Here is a 19,471-nt window from a genome sequence, read left to right as displayed (position 1 = left end):
GTTATGTTGTATTTAGAGCTTGCTACTTTTCTGAGTTCTGGATCTGGTTCTTATCACCATAACCGGGATTTATGGAATTGTCTTCTGTACTGAAACGGAGCAACAGTTGCTGGGCCCAGCAGTCTAGATTGTTTCATGAACTGGGTTCACAAAAACTAGAGTCGGCCCTGGAAAATAAGCTTAAGAGGCTGAGAGACTCTGACTAGGCTTCATGTAGGTTTTTTGAACTACCATGTTTGTCACATTGCTGCCTGTCTGACTTGAAGTCAGACACTTGTGTGCTCCTAAGAAAAGTGTAGCTCTCTGGATTATATAGAAAAACATGGGAATCAGTTAATTGTGTTGGGGAGATCCTCGTGAGAGGACCATGGCTGTGAAGGCACATGCACGAGGAGACAACCAGCAGCAATTTCTGAAGCAGTCACACAAGTCTGGAAAGAGACATGACTATGTTAACAATTCAAATAGTTACATTTTTTAATGCTCCCACATATTCCAAAGTGCATCTTGTGAAGACTTGCAAAGCCCTAAGAATTATACATTTTCTATTATTATCCCTAACCCATGGCAATGTGTCATTGTCATTTTTGGCCCTTGTATTTCCCTTGTATTTGGGTTTCTTGTTTTTTCATTTTATAGTAATGCAAGAAGGGAGATGCGTCAATTATACAATTTATGATATAGGAATCATTTAATTGGAATTCAGATGATTTTTTTTTTTTAAATTTTGGAGAAAACAGGTATGGGCTTCTTATTTCTTTACTTCCTGTTGTTGGCTGGCTGGAGGTTTGTGAGACAGAAAGAATTTAAAGAAACACATTAAAATAAAATGTGTTTCTTTAAATTCTTTCTGTCTCACAAACCTCCACATTCAGTAGATTTTGTTATCCTTATAAGTGAACATGTTATAGATTATTTAAATCCCTGTGCAAACCTCAGAGTTCACACAAGAACACTGATCCCCTGCAATTTACCAGAGGTAGAATTTTAGTCCCATTTCTAAAGACAGTCAGCATCTGTTCCCTATCAGAGTGAGAAAGTGGAAAAGTTGAAAAGGTGATTTAATAAAAAAATGGAGATAAATGTTTTAATAACAATTTTAAAACAGCAATATATGACATACAAAGCAGAAGTACTTTATTTTAAATGAAAGGATAATTTTTAAAATATGCATTGTAAATTGTACTACCTGTAGAGTCTTCAGTCTTTTTATGAAATTTTATGAAATTATCTCTTAGTACTAAACTGAAATGTAATGTTAACTACAGGCATAATGGTAAACCACAAGTTTCTACGCTTCCTTCTTTCTCTATACATAACAATTGTAGAATGGAAACTCAAAGCATGTTTGTGTAGCATAGCATATAAATAATTTCCTAATGCTTGTAGTGGCACTCTGAAATTATTGTGATCATTTAGTTTTTACTGTAATAAAGTCAGCACCATAGAGAGTCAAAACCGCCTTTCGTGTATTATCTTGCACTTCTCCGATCATGTTGTTTCACCATCTCTAACATAGGCATGTATGCTCATAGGATGAATTAGGCTTTCCATATTTCCTTATGATTTGCAACACAGAATGCTTATATAGAAGTCATAAACAAAAACACTGTCGTGCTCTTAAAACAGGTACAAGTGATTTATTATCAGCCGTTCCATTTAATCAACTATAACACAGACAAGTGCTTCAGTTTGTAATTGCTAAACTCTTTTTTTTAAAAGCACCTTTAAATTAATCAAATGCATTTAAGCTGATTCATCTCTTTGATTTGCAGCTTTTTTTAAATATCTAATATGTATGTCTATGTACAGGTGTGCTGTTTCTGATGTGCAAAATTTACATTCTAAGATTGTTATGTTACAATATTTTGCTATGCAATATTTTAAATTAAATCCTTTTTCCTTTTTAGATTGGGGCTTATGATCAGCAAATATGGGAAAAATCTGTAGAACAAAGAGAAATCAAGGTAAAGTTTCAGACATAGCAGTGCATTCTTTAATAAATTCCTTCCACATTGGTTAAGATGAAGCAGAATTTTTATGTTTATAAAAATATGTTCAGTGTTAAGTATTAGCAATGATTCTTAACTGTTCCCTAATAAACTTATGTACAACCAGTAATATGTTTGATATTGTCAGTTTAGTTTTAGACATTTACATACCGATTTCCCTGTGCTGGTGAATGACTGCAATAAAGTTTTTCAAGTTTCAATAATACGTTTAGCACTCTTTTTCAAATATGTGTTTTATGGAAATATTTTTGGATGAGTAAGCTTTTAGCAGCTTCCTTTCCATTATCAACTTACTGAGGAAGTCCTGTAAAATTCTGAAGAGTCATATGATCCAAAAAAAATTATTTGAAAAAACTGTTTAGTATCATGCATTTTTAAAAGAACCTGCTTGAAAGATCCTCTTCCACATTTTATTATGAAGTTGTAGGATTTATTATGCTAATTCTTACAGATTTGCAGCATTTTAGTAGTTTTAAATCAGCTTTTCTCCCTCTACTGAAATGAAAGATTGGCACAAGAATTGGGAATGGGAGGGTAAGTTATAGGATTTGGAAATGTATATAGGTTTTGTGTCCACCTGGGTATAAACTATTTGACAGTTTGCTGCTATGGGTGCATGTGTAGAAGCTTTAAGAAGTCCCAGCGTTGACAAAAATACTGCCGTGTTTAGTTAACTTTGCATTAAACTACTTGTCATTTAGTCGTGCACTCTCCGGTATACTTTGATGTGACTTTTGTCAGTTTTAGTTTATTGTCTTCTGGTTATGTTTATAGTTCCAGTTCATTTTTCATCCTGTTATTCTTTTGAACAGTTTATTAAATTGGTAAGTATATGATGGCAGAAATTTGTATTAAGCAAATAGCTTTTATAGATTAACTGTCTCTGCATCTTAGCATCACTAACAAAATCTGCTTAGTATCTGATAAGCTAGAAACTATACCAAAAGTAGTTGAATGCTTTAGGATCATTTCCTTTTGAAAAAATTAGGCTGCAATCCTGTACAATTTACTTCTGAATAAGTCTTGTTAAACCTCTGAGTAAACCTACATAGGATTATACCATTAGGTTTACTTTCAGTGTTTATACAGTTTTCCAAAGACACATGAATGTACACAGGCTGGGATGTTAATAAACATAGTCTTCTATGGAGAAAATTTAAAACGTTTGGATCTGATCCCAGATTTTGACCTTAAATCGTAGTTCTGACATAATATATGTTTGGTACAGTGGAACTTAGACACACCCTTTTATTTTATGTCTTGAGTCATGATGGCTCAAAATAGTCATTTTGTTCTGGAAAAAAATAGCTAAGCTTAAAAAATGGAATTACTAGGAACAAGTAGTAATAAATTAATACATTGTCTTTTCTGCAGATTGAGCTAAGCAAGGATATATGTTTCTTCCCTTATTAGGTTAAAGAGTTTTCCAGAGAGTTGCCAGTATCTGGCAATGCCTATTTGGTTGGAAGCCTCCATATTTCAAGTAAACTTGACATACAAAGAGCCTCTGAACTGACCTTTCCAGAGCCCACTAGAAAAGATACCTCAGTTCTGAAGCTTTGCTTTTCTTCTATATGATCAGCAAATTCAGAATGGCCCTATAGTAATTTTACTGTATATTTCTTTTCACTGGCTGTCTTCTGATGAACAGGTATAGAGGCAACTAAGCAATCTAGAATGTTTCTGACAAAGTTTTTTCATTCTCAAATACAGTGGTTATGTTCTTTGTTCTGCCCATCCTGAACGCAAGCCCAGTGCTATTGAATTTTTTGAAATGTAATTAAACAGTAACTGTCGTTGAGTTCAGATAACAGACTTTTCCCCACTGTCTTGCTTATCTTACCAATATTCTGTTCATCTTAATTTGGCCCAAGCCCATCAGTTTTTGGTCTCCTCTTATTTTTCAATAGCATTAGCTCCATTGTAACAGCCATCTCCAGAGCTAGAACCTTTTGCTGTTTCCTTGGCCTGTTTATTGCCTTGCTAGTCCAAAGAGCCCTGTTTGCTGTCAGAACATTTTATCCCTTAGTAAAAAGACTCCTTGAGTCCAGAGCCTGGCTTGATAAAAGCAGTATGATTGCACTTGTCTGTCCTCTATATTTGTTGCTAGGTAGTTCTCATGGTTGAGCAGGAAATTCAGAGCTTGCGACAGACTGAGAAAATTATGACTATAGTCACTTTTTATTCTGTTTTTAAACTAAATTATTGTGGCTCAGGGTCAGTATTAATGGCTTAGCCTGTATTAAATCTCCCCATGATAATCACCATAGCTGTGGTTTGGAGGCATTTAAAGGCTTGAGACATTTTCCTCGTTTTTCTTTGGATTCAAAAGCTAAGAGCATGGAGGGCAACATATGATTTGCCGCTTTTCCTTCTGATCAGTTTTATCAGTTCCTTTGGTCTACATAGCAATGCAGCCGTGCCATTTCAAAAGTGTCTCTTTTCATACTTTCTTTGAAAAAATGCTGGCTTCTTTACCCATTACTTTTTTTTACCTTTGTTAGAAATAGTATGCTGCTCTTCACACTAGGGTCTAAGCTTACTATCTAATCCAGCTTTCTTTTTTAGAACATGGATGTTTGCTTCTTTTTTCTGCTTTTGTGTGTGGATGTGAAATAAACTTGTGTAGACTTTTCAACTTTAGAGATGGCCTGAGATAAGTCTACTTCACTGCTTGGGAATGTGAGTGCTTGTTGAGTTATTTCTCCATTGTTTACGAGTTTGTGAGCTAATCATTTCACACGCAGAAATTAATAATGGTGTTCCCAAATCAGTGAAATAACAGCCTATAGCCCAGCTCTGTGAAAAGATCCCTTGTTTCAGCATTTGGTTAACATCAAATTGTACCTTCTCATTTTAGGGAAATGCAACATTTAGAGTCCAACTTTGGAAATTCAGCGCCACATATAGTGTCCACAGGGTATGGTGAAAAAAGTCAAGATGGCAGCCCACCACAGTGTGATTGAAGCTCCAGCTGTTTCTTTATGTGCATTGCACATGTGGCACATATAAAATGGGTGGAGCTTTGTTCACACCATTGTGGCTGCCATCGTTTTTGACCACACCCTGTGAACACCCCTGGCCACTAAATTAAAAAAAAAAATGGTTTAGCATAGGTACTACTGATTCGAGTAGGATGAGAAGACTTCTAAAAGCCTCATGGCTTGTTTCAGAATAGACTGAAACAAGGATCCTTCTTTACAGACACTAAGACACTTTTGTAACTTGCTGCCTGCCTCTTAATGATTGCTCCTGGGCAAGCAGTCCCTTGCCAATTGCATCTGCCTGTTCTTCTTTGGTTGCTGTTGCTTACCTGCATGTAGCGTTTTCAGGATAAGGGTAGCATCCATCAAAATCCAGTGTTAACCCACTGGGAAAACAGGCCTATTAGGTCTAGCAGCGAGAGAGAAATGAAGGAATGAGACTAGACTACCTGATGTGTGTACAGTCATTCTTTCTTAAGGCAGGAGAAGAGCATACATTAATTAGGATGGAAGTGGGGGTGGGATGGGGGAGGTGAGGAAATGAAGCCGAGAGTGGGAGAATTCTTTTAATGACAGTGTTTTATGGCTCACAATTTTTTCCCCATTGCAATGGATATCTTTTTCACTTTTCTCTTTGCTAATTAGCTGATATCATTTAGATCTCTCTTACGTAAGTTTTAACTCAAAAATTGAGATGTTCTTTACTGCATCAGAACAAACATGCATCTGGAGTCTGCGTTTAAGTAATCAGGAATGCATTACCCCAAACGTGGAAGCTGCAGCATTTTGTGGCAACCAATCCATAAGTTAAATTATTCAGTATATTGTTTGTCTTGAATATTCTATTACTGTAGACTGTTTAAGCTTTAGTTAACACAAGGAGGGGGATGAATTTCTCCCTTCAGAAGTATATATAGCTTACCATGATTCCTTTGGTAATCATTTCCAAAATAAAGAAGAGAGAGCCTTAAATAAAACAGAGCCATGAGATGAAAATGTCAAGCAATTTTGTTTAACCTCTCTTTTGCAGTAACATTTTGACATGAGAAAATCAGTACAATTCTACATCGATGATAGTGAGTCTTAGATAATAATACCATATAATAGCCTGCTCAGAGGCTTCGATCTCCTAGTATATTTTTCTTTTGGAGTTTTTCTAAGATGCTTTCTGTGATTTGAACAATCTGTGTTTTTATTTCGCCTTTCATTGATTATTTTGAATATAACTTTGAAAAGGATTTTTTTACGTTCTCTTTTCCTTTTATTATTTGTTTTTAAAAATAAGGTTTGATTCTGTTTATCATTTGCGAGATGGGCCGATTTCTTCACAAAAGAGGATGGGTTGATTTTCCTAGCCATCATGTATCAATGATGTAGGGCCAGGAGATGGCACTATTGAATTAATTTTCTCATTTCGCTTTTTTTATTTCCCCCCTTTTACTTGCTGCTGAAGCATCCAGGCTGAGGGATACCATTTCTCTCACATTGCTGGGGTTGGGGCGATGCCAAACAAAGTCACCTCTGGCGCCAGTGAGAGTTACCAAGGCAGAAGGGGGACCTAGGGTGTGAAGACCCAGAAGGCTTGAGAGGACGTGGAGATTTCTAACCTTCAGTCCTATAGATTCAGCTAACTGCTATGTGGCCATACCGTGTCTTTAGTATGCATATGTTGCAGCTTCCCTGATCTGTGTCTTTGCCAGCTGTTGGCATCGCTGTGTACAGTTTACTGTTGCTGCAGTATTCACTCTTATATCAGTATAGTGTTGCTTATAAAATCCCTTTTTGGCTTGTAGTTAATTTTGCCTTGACTTCTGCTGGAATATGAATGGCTGGGAATTAAGAGAACTGTAGCCAAAACACATTTGGAAGGTAACCAGTTGAAGAAGGCTGCTTTAAATGAGATGGACTTATACTGTATTTTGCATCTTTATTGATTCTGCTATTTAACAGTGAATATAGTAAATTGTATGAACTTGTTTTTTGTAATCAGTAAGATAGGCCTAAACTGGAAACTCGTTATAGAAAGAAAATGCAGGTGTCCTAAAGGAATGTAACCTTTCTGACTATATGTTTTCATCTTCCTTTTAACAATAAGTGAAAGTGTGTATTATGTTAGTAACAAAGTCCTTGAACCCATAACTACCAGAGTAATGAGAATACGTTAGTAGAAGACATATTTGTGAGCTAAGAGGAAGGAATAATGAAGTGTGCCATTTGCCATGCAATAAGGCAAGGAACTTGTATTAGCTAGAACTGTGGGCAATAGATGAAAACTTAGATTAGTAATTAATGCAACAAGATTTTAAAGCCCTGTAACGTGTCTTGTAATGGTATGAAGTAAGACATGGGAAGATTGACATTGAAGCTAAGATGCACTAAACAATTGATAATTATTTGTTGTCAGGAGATAGCAGGAAAGAACAAGAAGTCAATTATCTAGGTAGATGGGAAAAAACATGTTGTTTTCAAATGATGAGGTGAACTGTCATCATGATCTTTGTGAATTCAGTGGTTAAGCTAAAAGGACTCCGAATTACAATGACTCCTGGGCAGGGGAATTCACAGTGCAAAAGATGAAGTGCTTGATGATAAAATAATGACCTTGATAGAGAATATGCAAAATATTAGACAGTGTTGAGATGGAGAATTTCTTAGTTGAAATGAATATGCTAATATCCTTGAGATCTCACAATCATGGATTATAGAAATACTAACATACAACAAGGGAAACAGTTGGATTTTTCTATGGTATAATGTTTTATAGCATCTTTCCTAGAATGAAGAAAACCCTGTTTCAATGAGGAGATGGAGGAGATAGAACTGATCACAAAATAGGTGTCAAAACAAAACCAGGATTAAAATGCCCATTAAAAAGGCACTTTAAAAGGCATGGGCAAAAAGAAATCAAAAGACTCTCTCTCTTTTGATTTCTGAAGTAGACATCTTCAGTTTGAGTATGCTTAAATTTCCTAGGTGTCCTAATTCCACAAATATATCTCAGGAGATAAGGAAGCTTAAGAGACAGGGAATCCAGTAGGAAATAGAAATGGGGCTGAAAAGTGAAAGAGAGGTAAAGGCGCAAATAAGATAAAAGTAACTTTTAAAAATATATTTAAGTGCCTGGTTCCAGACTATTTCAGATGCAAGTATTTACATTTCAGGAATAGGAACAGATAGACATGTTGTCCTTGCATCCAAAGTCTGTTAAATGAGAGATCTGTTAAATTGAGCTTCCACTGTAAATATTAATCAGACCAATACACTAATGTATTCTCTATCTGAATAAATTGAATTCTCAGAAAACAAATGTATTTCCTATGCTTATCTGCAAAACATCCCATCTATAAAAAAATAATTAATCTACCAGTCATAAAATGAATTAATTAGTTGGTGTCACTGAGAGAGAGAAAGATCAACAGCGCTCTGCATCCTATCTCCAGCAGTCTATTTATTGATTGCAGTTTCCTATCATGGAACACCGGATTTTGGCATACAGAACTGGTAGGGTTCATATGGGAAGTCTAATTTTTCTTCCTAGGTAGCAATATCCATTTCCTCAACATTTCCAATCAGAGGTAAGGAGCTGACTCCAGAGAGAATGAAACAGCCTAAATTAGGTTTTTGTTTTTGATAACTTGCTGCTATTAAAGCCATTAAGGCAAAGAGGAGGACATAATCAGTCAACCAGAAGACAGACGGAACAAGTGAGGGCAGAAAAGGAACCAAAAGGCAGAGATGCTCAGAGTCTAAATTTTCACCAGAAGAAAAACACTGGCAGTTTTAGTTATGTGATGATTGATTGTTCAGATTATTGTTCTAAAAAAAAAAATCAATAAGCAGGATTTTACTGCTCTCCCTGTCTGACATCAAATAATATATCCCAATACTAGTGGCAATTATGACTACTGAGATGAATATGCTAATTGGAATCATATTTCACAGGAAAAAAAATGATTTTTTTCAATTGAATTGATTTTTTTTTTTTTTTGGAAGAATAGCCCTCTGAAAAAAGGCTCATGGTAATGGTTTCTTCTCAGGACTGCAAATCTCATTGGTGGTGAGAATGAGGTTCAGGAATAATATCAGGGGAGTTTGAGGATCCACCTGGGACTCTTTAAAGGCACTTACGCAGTTTTGGATTTGATAGCAGGAAAATAAATTTCCTATACATACCTTCTTTCATCACTGCAGTACATAGCTGAACTAAAAGACAGTAAGCTATACAGATATTATAACATTCTAAAGTGATTATATTTTCTCTTAATTAGGATGTTAACTTTCTTAACTGTGGCTATATATTTAAGCTTTAAACTTTTTTCCCAACAAGAACAACAAAACATTTGCTGGCTCTAAGGTGTTCCACAAACAGAGTGACCCCTTCTGTTCTTGACAAGCAGGCACTGGATCCAAATCATGTTAAACTGGAGCCTTTCTTCAAATAGATTTAAGGTAGCCCAATTATGACCCATATTCAACTTTCTATGTAGATCATGTTATGTTCTATGCATCTTACAGGGTTTGAGAAACAAGCCAAAGAAAACTGGGCACGTAAAGCCTGATCTCATAGATGTGGATCTTGTAAGAGGTAGGACTTGGTCTCCTCAATAGGAGTCATAATTGTATTCAATGTATATTAGCTTAATTTTAACATTTTTAATGTACTCTTGTTTTAGAGGGCAGATTTTTTTCATGGGTGAAAGTACCTGTTGGGGAGGGGAGGGGAGTGATTTTCAGTAACAGGGAGCTGCCACCTGAATATTTAGCAGTACAGTATAGCTCTGTTCCTGTTTTTGCATCACTTACTAGAAGGATAGAAAACAATTTGTAATAGAGAACCTCCCTGAACAAATTCTTGTGTAGTTCTTGCAAACAAACAAGTATATTTCAAACATTGCACACTAAAAATAAAAAGTTGTGTGTTAACTGGATTGAAATAATAGCCTGCTTTTGCTGTGCTTCCAATTCTGTAGCAATCCCTCCCTCCCAACTATTATTCCTCTTGAGGATAGTGGAATTCAGTTTGCTGGAAATAACAGAGTTATTGCACATGAAAATAGTCCACAAAGTATAGAAAGGGAAAGAAGTCCCCGGGGCTAAAGAGTGAAATATCTTCCTCCATGAGCAGATCAACCCTGGCATTCTGTGTACATAGGTGGAAATGTTGGATTTGGTATCAGGGACAAATAGACATCTTATATGTTTCTGTGTAACTGAGTAATTTATTTTTCTTCTGTTCAGGCTCTGCCTTTGCTAAAGCAAAACCAGAAAGTCCCTGGACCTCCCTGACTCGAAAGGGAATTGTTAGAGTTGTTTTCTTTCCTTTCTTCTTCAACTGGTGGTTACAAGTGACATCGAAGGTTATTTTTTTCTGGCTCCTTTTCCTTTATCTTCTTCAAGGTACATGTGGATGATATCTTCTGCCTAACAAATCCCTTTATTTAAAAAGTAACAGAGCTACATTGCAATTCTATTCTTTGAAATAACACTTGTCTCAATAGTTGAATAACAGTAAGAATAATATATTTAAAATATAATATAATGTAATATAATATAATTTTTAAAATGCTAACAATATGAAAAAGAAGCTTGACGGTGTAATAATAATAATAACCCCCAGTGAGGCACTACCTTGATGTGGGGCTTGTGGGGTTTGCATGCTCCATAGAGGATGAGAGCTATGCCAGAGGTTCAACCATACTGGACAGGTCTCATCAGAGGAGCCAAACGAAGAGTGTCTCTCCCATAAACAATATGGTGAGATGTAATTTGCAGAAACCCATACTGGATCGCTCATTGCCTGGGTCAACAAGGACCATGCTAGGTGTTCTAGTTCCTGGACATCTGGTGACAAGTGGGCTATAGGACTCAGGACTGTTGGCTGAGCAACTAGGGCCAGCAGTTGCAGGACTACTGGAAGAAAAATTATTTACCCATCGCAAATATACAAAGACTGAAAACAAAGAAATAATGATCTGCTATTACAAATCCAATCCAATGAGAAGAGGATATCTGAAAAGAATGCACCAGTTCTGGAAAGAACAACATCCAGAATCAGAAATAAAGAACATAGGCTAGCGGATCAATGTCGATTTATAACACGAAATAAAGTATTCACAAATAGAATTGAAAGAACTGCAAAGGTCTACCCAGGGCAAAGAAATCGAAGCCTTGCCAGAAGTAGCTCAGATAGTAGAGCCTCCTCCTCAGAAAAAACAAAGCCCTCTAACTAAAAAACAAGAGGAATTGAAACAAAGAATAACTGAGCATCTAGAATAGCACAAAAAGAATAGAATAAGGTTGCCTGCTTCTTCTTACAAAGAAACAGCTAGCACGAATATTGAAAGATGCCAATACTGTAATGTCAAATATGAGCACCAGCTCACTGCAAGAAACAAACCAACTGATGTTGAAGGTTCTTATATTCTATGAATTGAGAAGCCTATACCTGTATTTATATTTATTCCACCATCGATTGTATTCTGTTTAAATAAAATAAGTAAAAAATAAATAAATACTTGAAGTTAGAAAGGAATTTTTACATTTTTTCTTGAGCTGCAGTTTTCACTTATTAGTACAGTAACAAATCATATGTACCAGTCTGATGTAATGGTGAACAAATATAGGCTTTCTGTTTTGATTAACTGCTTCGCTAGCAGAAGGGAACAAGTATGGGTCCCTAAAGCAGCGTGCAATGTTTTTGTTTTCCTGATGTGACATGCAAACTTTTTATTAAACTAAAAGCTTAAAATTACTGAAACAATTAGAAAACTAGGTCCCTAGTTATTTGAATTATCATAAAAGTGTTATTGAGCCGTGCAAGGCTTCTGAAAATAATTTGAGAGAAGTGCTGTGGAGCATATTGGAGCCACAGCCATCTGCAACTCCGAGCAGTTGCATCTCCCCAGGATTGTGCAGCTGTTCTCTTTGGCTTTCACACGATCAGAGTAGAAGATGTGTCTCCTTGGAAGAGTTGCAGATAGTTGCTACATTCGTACTTGCTAAATGCTGAAGCAACTTTTTGGAATTGAAAGAGAAGGACTGCACAGCCATAGTATGGTATAGTCATGGTATAGCTACCTACCTTCATAGAATAGAATAGAATAGAATAGAATAGAATAGAATAGAATAGAATAGAATAGAATAGAATAGAATAGAATAGGAGTGAAGGATTTATTGCAGTGCTTCATACTGGATAACAATTTAAATTTATCCAGTGCATAATACCTTGAAATAGTTAATTGATCAGGAGTGCATTGTTTTAATCGACCACAAATATTTCTACATTTATCAGCTCTTTCAAAGAGGTTAACTTGAGTTAAAGTATTTTATGTACAAATCAATTTATATATCAGACAAAATAGTATTGGCTGTAGATATAATTGTTTTAAAATACAATTTCCAGCTAATGTCTGAAATTACTGTAGCTGCTGCCAAACATTTTAGCTGTAGGAAAATAACTGTATTTTTGCACAGTACAATATTGGATAGTTTTCTCATATGTAACAAGTTTTACCACAGAGGTATAGTTAAAAAAATCAAACATTTTCACTTTATATAGAGAACAGTATTCAGCCCAAATTAAGAGTGTTTAGGTACCTTGATTTCAGTGTAAGACTAACATGGATGCTTAAATCTCCTTCACTTGGGAATGGGGGACGAGTGGGAAGTTTTCTTTTGATTGTGATCCTTTCTGACTTCCAACAATAACAATTTTCCAATTAATGATCTCCATTTCTCTGGTTTACTTACGAATTATTAGTGCAGTGTTATCCTGTTTTCTTCTTTCAAACAGTTGCTGCAGTCGTATTGTTCTTTACAATAGAAGGCCCGCACAATATACCTCTAACTGAAGTAATAGGGCCAGCATGGCTCATGTTGCTCCTTGGAACTGTACATTGCCAGATTGTTTCGACAAGGACGCCTAAATCATCTCCAAGCACAGGAGGGAGAAGGAGAAGGTACATTTGTGCTAATACTGGGTGGCATTTATGCATGTCTTTGCTTTAATGTGAATTAAACCCTAAAAGATTAGAGAAGACACACTGTATGAAAGTAGAGATTATATATTAGTAAGATATTATTAATTTGTAATACAGATTTTCATTTGTTTTATTATTTACAAGAATATGTTAAGTCACGCATCAAAAGCAAAGTGGCTACCCTATGGACTTTGAATAAAGAATGGTGGATGCCGTTTTCTTGTGTCAGTTTCAACCTATTTCATGGCAAATTGGGATTGGAGGGGTAGCGATACTTTTGCCATGCCTCCATGTTGTTATTTCTAATATGTTCTGAAGTTCCTTTTATCCAGGGATACCATATGGACATTTTATTATAGGCTAAACAGTACAAATCCGTGCATTTTAGTAGATAAGTAAATAATGGAAATAAGATGCCATAACCTTAAATACTGGCTCTAATTCCATGAGAATTAAAGTAATCTGTCAAAAGGTTAAAAAGTGTTCATGAATTTACTTTTTTCTGCCTTCTGAACTTTTTATTTCTTATTAAAAGAGAAGATTTCTGTCATCTGAAAAGGTGGTTATGAAAATTTAATTTGTCTTGTTTAAATTAACAAAGCCATTGTTCAGCTTCAAATATACTGATGGATTTAAAGCTCTTTTGTGCATGCTGTCCATGTTGTGGTGCTATGACATTTACTAGATACCTCCACTTTTAATTTCTTCTGATGAAGGAAATTAAGGAAAGCGGCACATTTGGAAGTGCATAGAGAAGGAGATGGCTCTAGCACGACAGATAACACACAGGAGGGAACCATACACAGCTACGGTACAAGCACTCCTTATAGTCTTGGCGCTGTCTTCAGGGATATCTGGCATGCTACTTTCTTTTTATCAGGGTTTGTATTTTATTGAAAGCATTTGAAATTGGAATATTTTATTATCTTAAATGTTGCACTATCCCTTTTCTCTAATATAATTGTGTCAAAGTATTTTAGCACCTATGACTTTGTTTTCCACACTGCAGTATATGTAAACACTGAAGACCAGCATAAGAAATTGAGGCAACAGATGCCCCAAATCAATGAAAACATTAGATCCTGTTCTAAAATGGCTGGTCATTTTTCAGCTGGGTTTCTTATTTGGCTCTGATACGTTTTCTGTTAAATTAGGAACATACTCTTCTACTTTTTCAGATCCAGGACTCTCCTTTATTTCCAGCCTGCAAGATTCACTTTTACATTTCTTTTCCTTCTTAACTTACTTGTAGCTATCAAAGAGAGGCACTACATTTGTATCAGCCTTCCCAGGTAGTTGTTGTTGTTGTTTAGTCGTTAAGTCGTGTCCGACTCTTCGTGACCCCATGAACCATATTGCGCCAGGCCTTCCTGTCCTTCACTGCCTCCCTGAGTTTGCTCAGTTTCATGCTCATTGCTTCAGTGATGCTATCTAACCATCTTATCCTCTGCCGTCCTCTTCTCCTTTTGCCTTCAATCTTTCCCAGCATCAGGGTCTTCTCCAAAGAGATCTCTCTTCGCATTAGGTGACCAAAATATCCCAGGTAGACCAGACAGGAAACATGACCGAATGAGCTAATTCTACTTTATTGTAAGGCTACATTAACAGAATCTTGCAAGCCTGAAAGTACAAATCTCCAGCCATCTCCTTTACAGCCTGAGAAGTTAGGGAGAGTCCCTTCTGAGCATCTTTCTCCCCCCATTATGCAGCTGGGGGCTATGCCCTCTCTTATCTGACCATTTCCTAGGCAACATCTCCCTGTTTCTCAAGGTCTTTCTCACATACCATTACATCTTGTGTCAGGGAAGTATTAAACATACATTCAGAAATGGAGGGTTGCAGGAATAATGTCTTTGGGGCTTTCAGAGTGGTATAACCAATTTGGAGGGTTATGCTGTTGTGTAGAAAAATGAGAGGGGCATTGATGGAATTTTCAGGTAATAGAAAGTCCAGTTGACTTACATGCCACTGTTGAGGTAGCCCATTGTCACAGACCTTATAATAAATATATAGGCCACTGTTTTGCTGGCCCTTTACCTTAGACTTTGTAATAAGAACTCTTAGAACAAACTCAGTACCAACAATCTAAATAGTTCCACCTGCTTTTTGCAAAGTGGTCCATCACCATTGCTTACGCTTATGCAACATTTCTCATTTGAAAAATCCTTCCTATTGCTAGCAGAGAAAAGATATATTGGAAAGAACTTTATACTTGCACTGAAGATTAAATATGCATACAAGGAATTTTCATTGCATATTCACTAGATAAAGCTCAAATTGGAAAGGTGTCATTAACAGAATTATAGATTTTTTTTTTTTAAGAACAATGCAGTACTGAATTAAAATATATGTGTGCTGCAGTGTATGATTGACTGGCAAATAAGGTACTTGTTCATTAATGCTATGAATGTAGCATTAGAACCTAATATAAAACCCGCCAAGGAAAAGAATTGTGCACTTCTTTTTAAACAATAAACTGACTAATCTTCATCCCTGTCTAAATATGCTAAAAGAACTAAAGCGCTGACATGTATAATAAAGTAATTATGTTTTAAAAAATCATGAAAAGGAATAATGCAGTTTACTACATGAAGAGTTTGTACTCAGCAATGCTGTTGGCTGCAAATGGAAATTTTGGCATATGAGAATGATATATGTTGTTTCCAGCCATCTTTTAAATAAGGGGGCAAAAGTGATTTCACACTCTCTAGTTTTGTATGAAATAGTTATTTTCCACTGTATAAAATGCTTAGTTTTGTAGTTTCTTCAGAGCAGTTGAACAGTGAATATCCATTTTTTAAAAATTAATTACTAACAGTGTTAATTATCTAAATAAATAATATTTCTCTTTGTTTACCAGCATTTAGGTTATTCATGTAGGTAAACTGAATGAATTAAAAGCTTTGAAATGCATGGCTTGTATTAAACAATTGTGAGGGAAGATTTAGTTGAACACTAATATCTTCATGAAAGAAACTTTAAAAATCCAGTTAAGACAATTCTTTATTGTGTCAACTTGAGATTTGCAAAATAGTTGGAGGTTTTCAAGTTTATCAGAATTCTCTGTCAAGCAGGATAGTAAAAGGCCTAGAAAAATGCAGGAAGGCCATTAATTTCTTAGAGGGAGGTTTAGATAGATAGATACATGCATATACACATATACATACTTTGAGTAGGATGTTTCTTCTGCTGATGAAACATTCCCATAAATCATTATGGATTCCTAGGAAAAAAATGGAATAGGCATTGTATGCTTTACAATTATTGTGTCCATAATAGCTATATGTTTTTACATTTTCAGAGTTCAAAGAGAACCATCTTCCTTAGACCCATTAAAAAATAGATATGTAACTCCCTTACTTGCACCTTTTCTCTGACTGGAATAAGGGGGAGTCTGGCAGCACATTTTAAGATTAACACATTTTATTAAAAGGCATAAGCTTTTGTGAACTGTAGCTCACTTCATCAGTTGCACAGGTGGCTAAACAAATGTATGGTTTGTGAAGTTCTTGGTGCTTTCTAAGCTTAAATGTCTGTGGGGGTGTGGTTTCCTTCTTGGTGGTTCCTTGATTAGAGTATTGTTTTCTGCCTGATTGCTTGTCTAGTGCTGATCCCTGCTTCTCTGAATGTTGGCTGCTGGAGAGGATGTGTTCTGTCTTTTTGTTTCCTTCCTGGTTTTTTTATTGTCTCTCTTACTTATGGAGAGCATCTGTCTGGAGATCAAGTGGATTATTTTACAACCTCTCCTTTATCCGGAGAGATTTCGGCATCCAATGTTGACCCACTGGATGCCAGTCTCTGCTGTGGTGCCATCTCCGCTCCTCCAAAGATGACTAGACCGCCATTAATCTTCACTGGAAGTCCTCCTTTTATTGTCTCTTTTGAAAGGTGGCAAGCTACTACGTATAAGCAGGCCACAAACCCCACACTCGAGAGCCAGTTTGGTGTAGTGGTTAAGGCACCAGGCTAAAAAGTGGGAGACTGTGAGTTCTAGTCTTGCCTTAGGCACGAAGCCAACCTTGGACCAGTCACTCTCTCTCAGCCCTAGGAAGCAGGCAGTGGCAAACCACTTCTGAAATCTTGCCAAGAAAACTGCAGGGACTTGTCCAGGCAGTCTCTGGGAGTCAACACTGACTCAAAGACCAAAAAAAAAAACCCCACTCTCACTGATGTTATGTAGTTGGGTAATGAAACGTCTACAAGCAAGCAACCAAGCTCAGAGAGCATCAGGAACTCCACAGTTCAACCCTGAGCTACAGATATTCTCTTCTATTGTAATGTAGGATTTAAATTGGGATGAAGATGTAGATTACATGTGAGACAGATTACAAGTATTTTATCAACAAGCAATTGTGTTAAAAATCCATTGTGCTTGTTAAGAGAAAGCCTGAAACCATTTGATCTATGTGAGTTTAGCAATCTCTTGCTCAATTGTGTTGGTTAAGTTTCTTTGTCCCAGAACAGCTACTTTGAAATCTGTAAAGGGATGTTTTGCTATTACTTTGCCCTTGTTTCGTATCCTGATCTCAAACTTGTGCCCATTAATTCTTTTGCACAAAGTCTGGCCTTTTTGCCATATGTAGAATCTAGAGGGGCATTGCTGGCAGATGATGACCATTAGAGAAAGGGCGAGCTCATTGTCCAACCTGTTTGTATTTTTCTTGACCATTTGTCTTCAGTTCCTCTGAAAGATGTATTTGGAAAAATCTTGTTCATTCTTAAGTATCTTTATGCAATAATTCTGGTCCCATTAATCCTGTTTTATCCTAATTGCTTGGCAGGATTTGAATAACAAATTCACATTTTATAACTCCGATGAAGAGCTCCTATTCAAGAAAAAGCCACTTTTGTTGATCAAGCTTTGCTCCATTTTTTTCTTTTATGCAAAATTTTGTAATTTATTTCACCAACAGGTAAAAATGAAAAATTATATTTTGTTTGGAGGGAATGTCTTTCTTTTTTTATATAATTTTATTAAAAGTTTTAAAAAAGAATATAAAAACTAATACAAACTAATATAAAGTAAGGAAGAAAGAAAGAAAAAGAAATCAAAGAGAAAGAAAGTTAAAAGTGCAAGAAATAAAGAAAAAGAAAAATAGAAAACAAAGAAAAAAGATACAGAGAAGTGGCTTCTGATCTTTATAGCAGTTATAAGTACAACTATGAATTTACCTCTTTCTCTAAAGTTACAAATTCAAATCAACTCTTTATTATAGTCAAAGACCAGCATAAGGAGGGTGGGGTACAGTCAATTTGAAAATATAGAAAATATATCAGAGTCTAAATAATAATAATAATACTCCAGATGTTTTGGGATTGCACCCAAGGTACCTATTATCTGGAGTACCACTTGAAGACCATTTTTTTTTTTTTTTGTCTGCGCTCAGTCATTACTGACCCTGCAGTGACTGCTAGGACGGGTCCTTGCAGTTTTCAAGGCAATTGTTTCGGAAGTGGTTTGCCAGAGCCTCCTTCCTAGAGCAGAGCCCAGCTGGCGAGCGCAGGAGGCGGGGTTTCCGTTGCTTTGCGCCCTTTTCGGGCACGCACGGTTTTTCACACTTACCAGCAACTGCTCCCAACTCCATTTTTGCAAGGCGCCGCCAGCAGTTTTCCTCCCACCGGAATGAGAGTACACATTTATCTACTCACGTGAGTTTTCGAACTGTTGGGTTGACAGGAGCTGGGGAGGACGCAGGAGCTCACCCTGTTTAACGCGAAGGCTGGACTCGAACCGCCGAAGCGTCAGCCATTTCTGGCCGGCAACTTTCAGCGTCATTAAGCCGCTGCGCCACCGCGTCCCCCTTGAAGACCATTGACATTGACAAAATCACCATCAGTCAGTTGGTAAAGGGAGCTTTACTTGGAACAGCTTAAGTCCTGCAACGATACCTTTAACACCATCAAAAAATATCTGCTTATCCCAGGTCCTTGGGAAGGATTCGATAAGTGGATAAAAATGCCAAATCCAGTCTAAACATCTGGCTGACTATGCAACCAACAATAATAGTTATTATTATTATAAAAAGCTAAAATATACAAAACAAAAAGTATATCTAAAAGGAGGGGTAGGAGCGTTAGGTGTAGGGGGCATAAAGGTTAGTATGTGGCAAACTATATCAAATTACAAAGCATTCTAGTATGATGAACTAGATGCTCATTAAGACTAGTTTATGGCACAGGTCATCTGACAAACTTTAATCACTGCTGCGCAGAACCTGGCAACATTATGTGTTGTGGCAAGGTTGGTATCTGAAAGCAGCAGGGAGGTGTAGAATTGTCCTGTGCGCCCTGGAAATTTATACAATACTGGTGAGATGAGGCTAGTGCAAATGTCTCTGTAATACAGGCACTGGAAAAGCACATGCTCTGTAGTTTCTGTGCATCTAGAGTCACAGGGGTATTGTTTCTATGGGAAAAGACTTGTCTTGGATCAGCCTTCAAGGACAGCTGAGGGGAGGGCATGGCATCGTGCCAGAGTAAAGGCCCTCTGGTGGTT

The 19,471-nt window shown here is 36.6% G+C and overlaps 1 protein-coding gene across 3 annotated transcripts in view; it reads left to right on the top strand.

The window, feature by feature from the left end:
* Nucleotides 1–19,471, top strand: part of PHTF2 (putative homeodomain transcription factor 2) — an 80,415-nt gene that overhangs the window by 40,650 nt on the left and 20,294 nt on the right. For all 3 annotated transcript variants that reach the window (XM_088134938.1, XM_088134937.1, XM_088134939.1), the window contains 5 exons: nt 1,911–1,967; nt 9,512–9,581; nt 10,235–10,393; nt 12,789–12,954; nt 13,692–13,856. In XM_088134938.1, coding sequence (XP_087991064.1) covers nt 1,911–1,967; nt 9,512–9,581; nt 10,235–10,393; nt 12,789–12,954; nt 13,692–13,856 — 617 coding nt within the window. The remainder of the gene's footprint in view (nt 1–1,910; nt 1,968–9,511; nt 9,582–10,234; nt 10,394–12,788; nt 12,955–13,691; nt 13,857–19,471) is intronic.

The sequence above is a fragment of the Python bivittatus genome, unplaced genomic scaffold (genome assembly GCF_059951505.1).
Source record: "Python bivittatus isolate LINGU-HERP-01145 unplaced genomic scaffold, Pbiv_v1 ctg000120_np1212, whole genome shotgun sequence".
NCBI classification, from domain to species: Eukaryota; Metazoa; Chordata; class Lepidosauria; order Squamata; family Pythonidae; genus Python; species Python bivittatus.
Note: the sequence above shows the minus strand (reverse complement) of the source record. Positions and strands in the feature narration are given on the sequence as shown.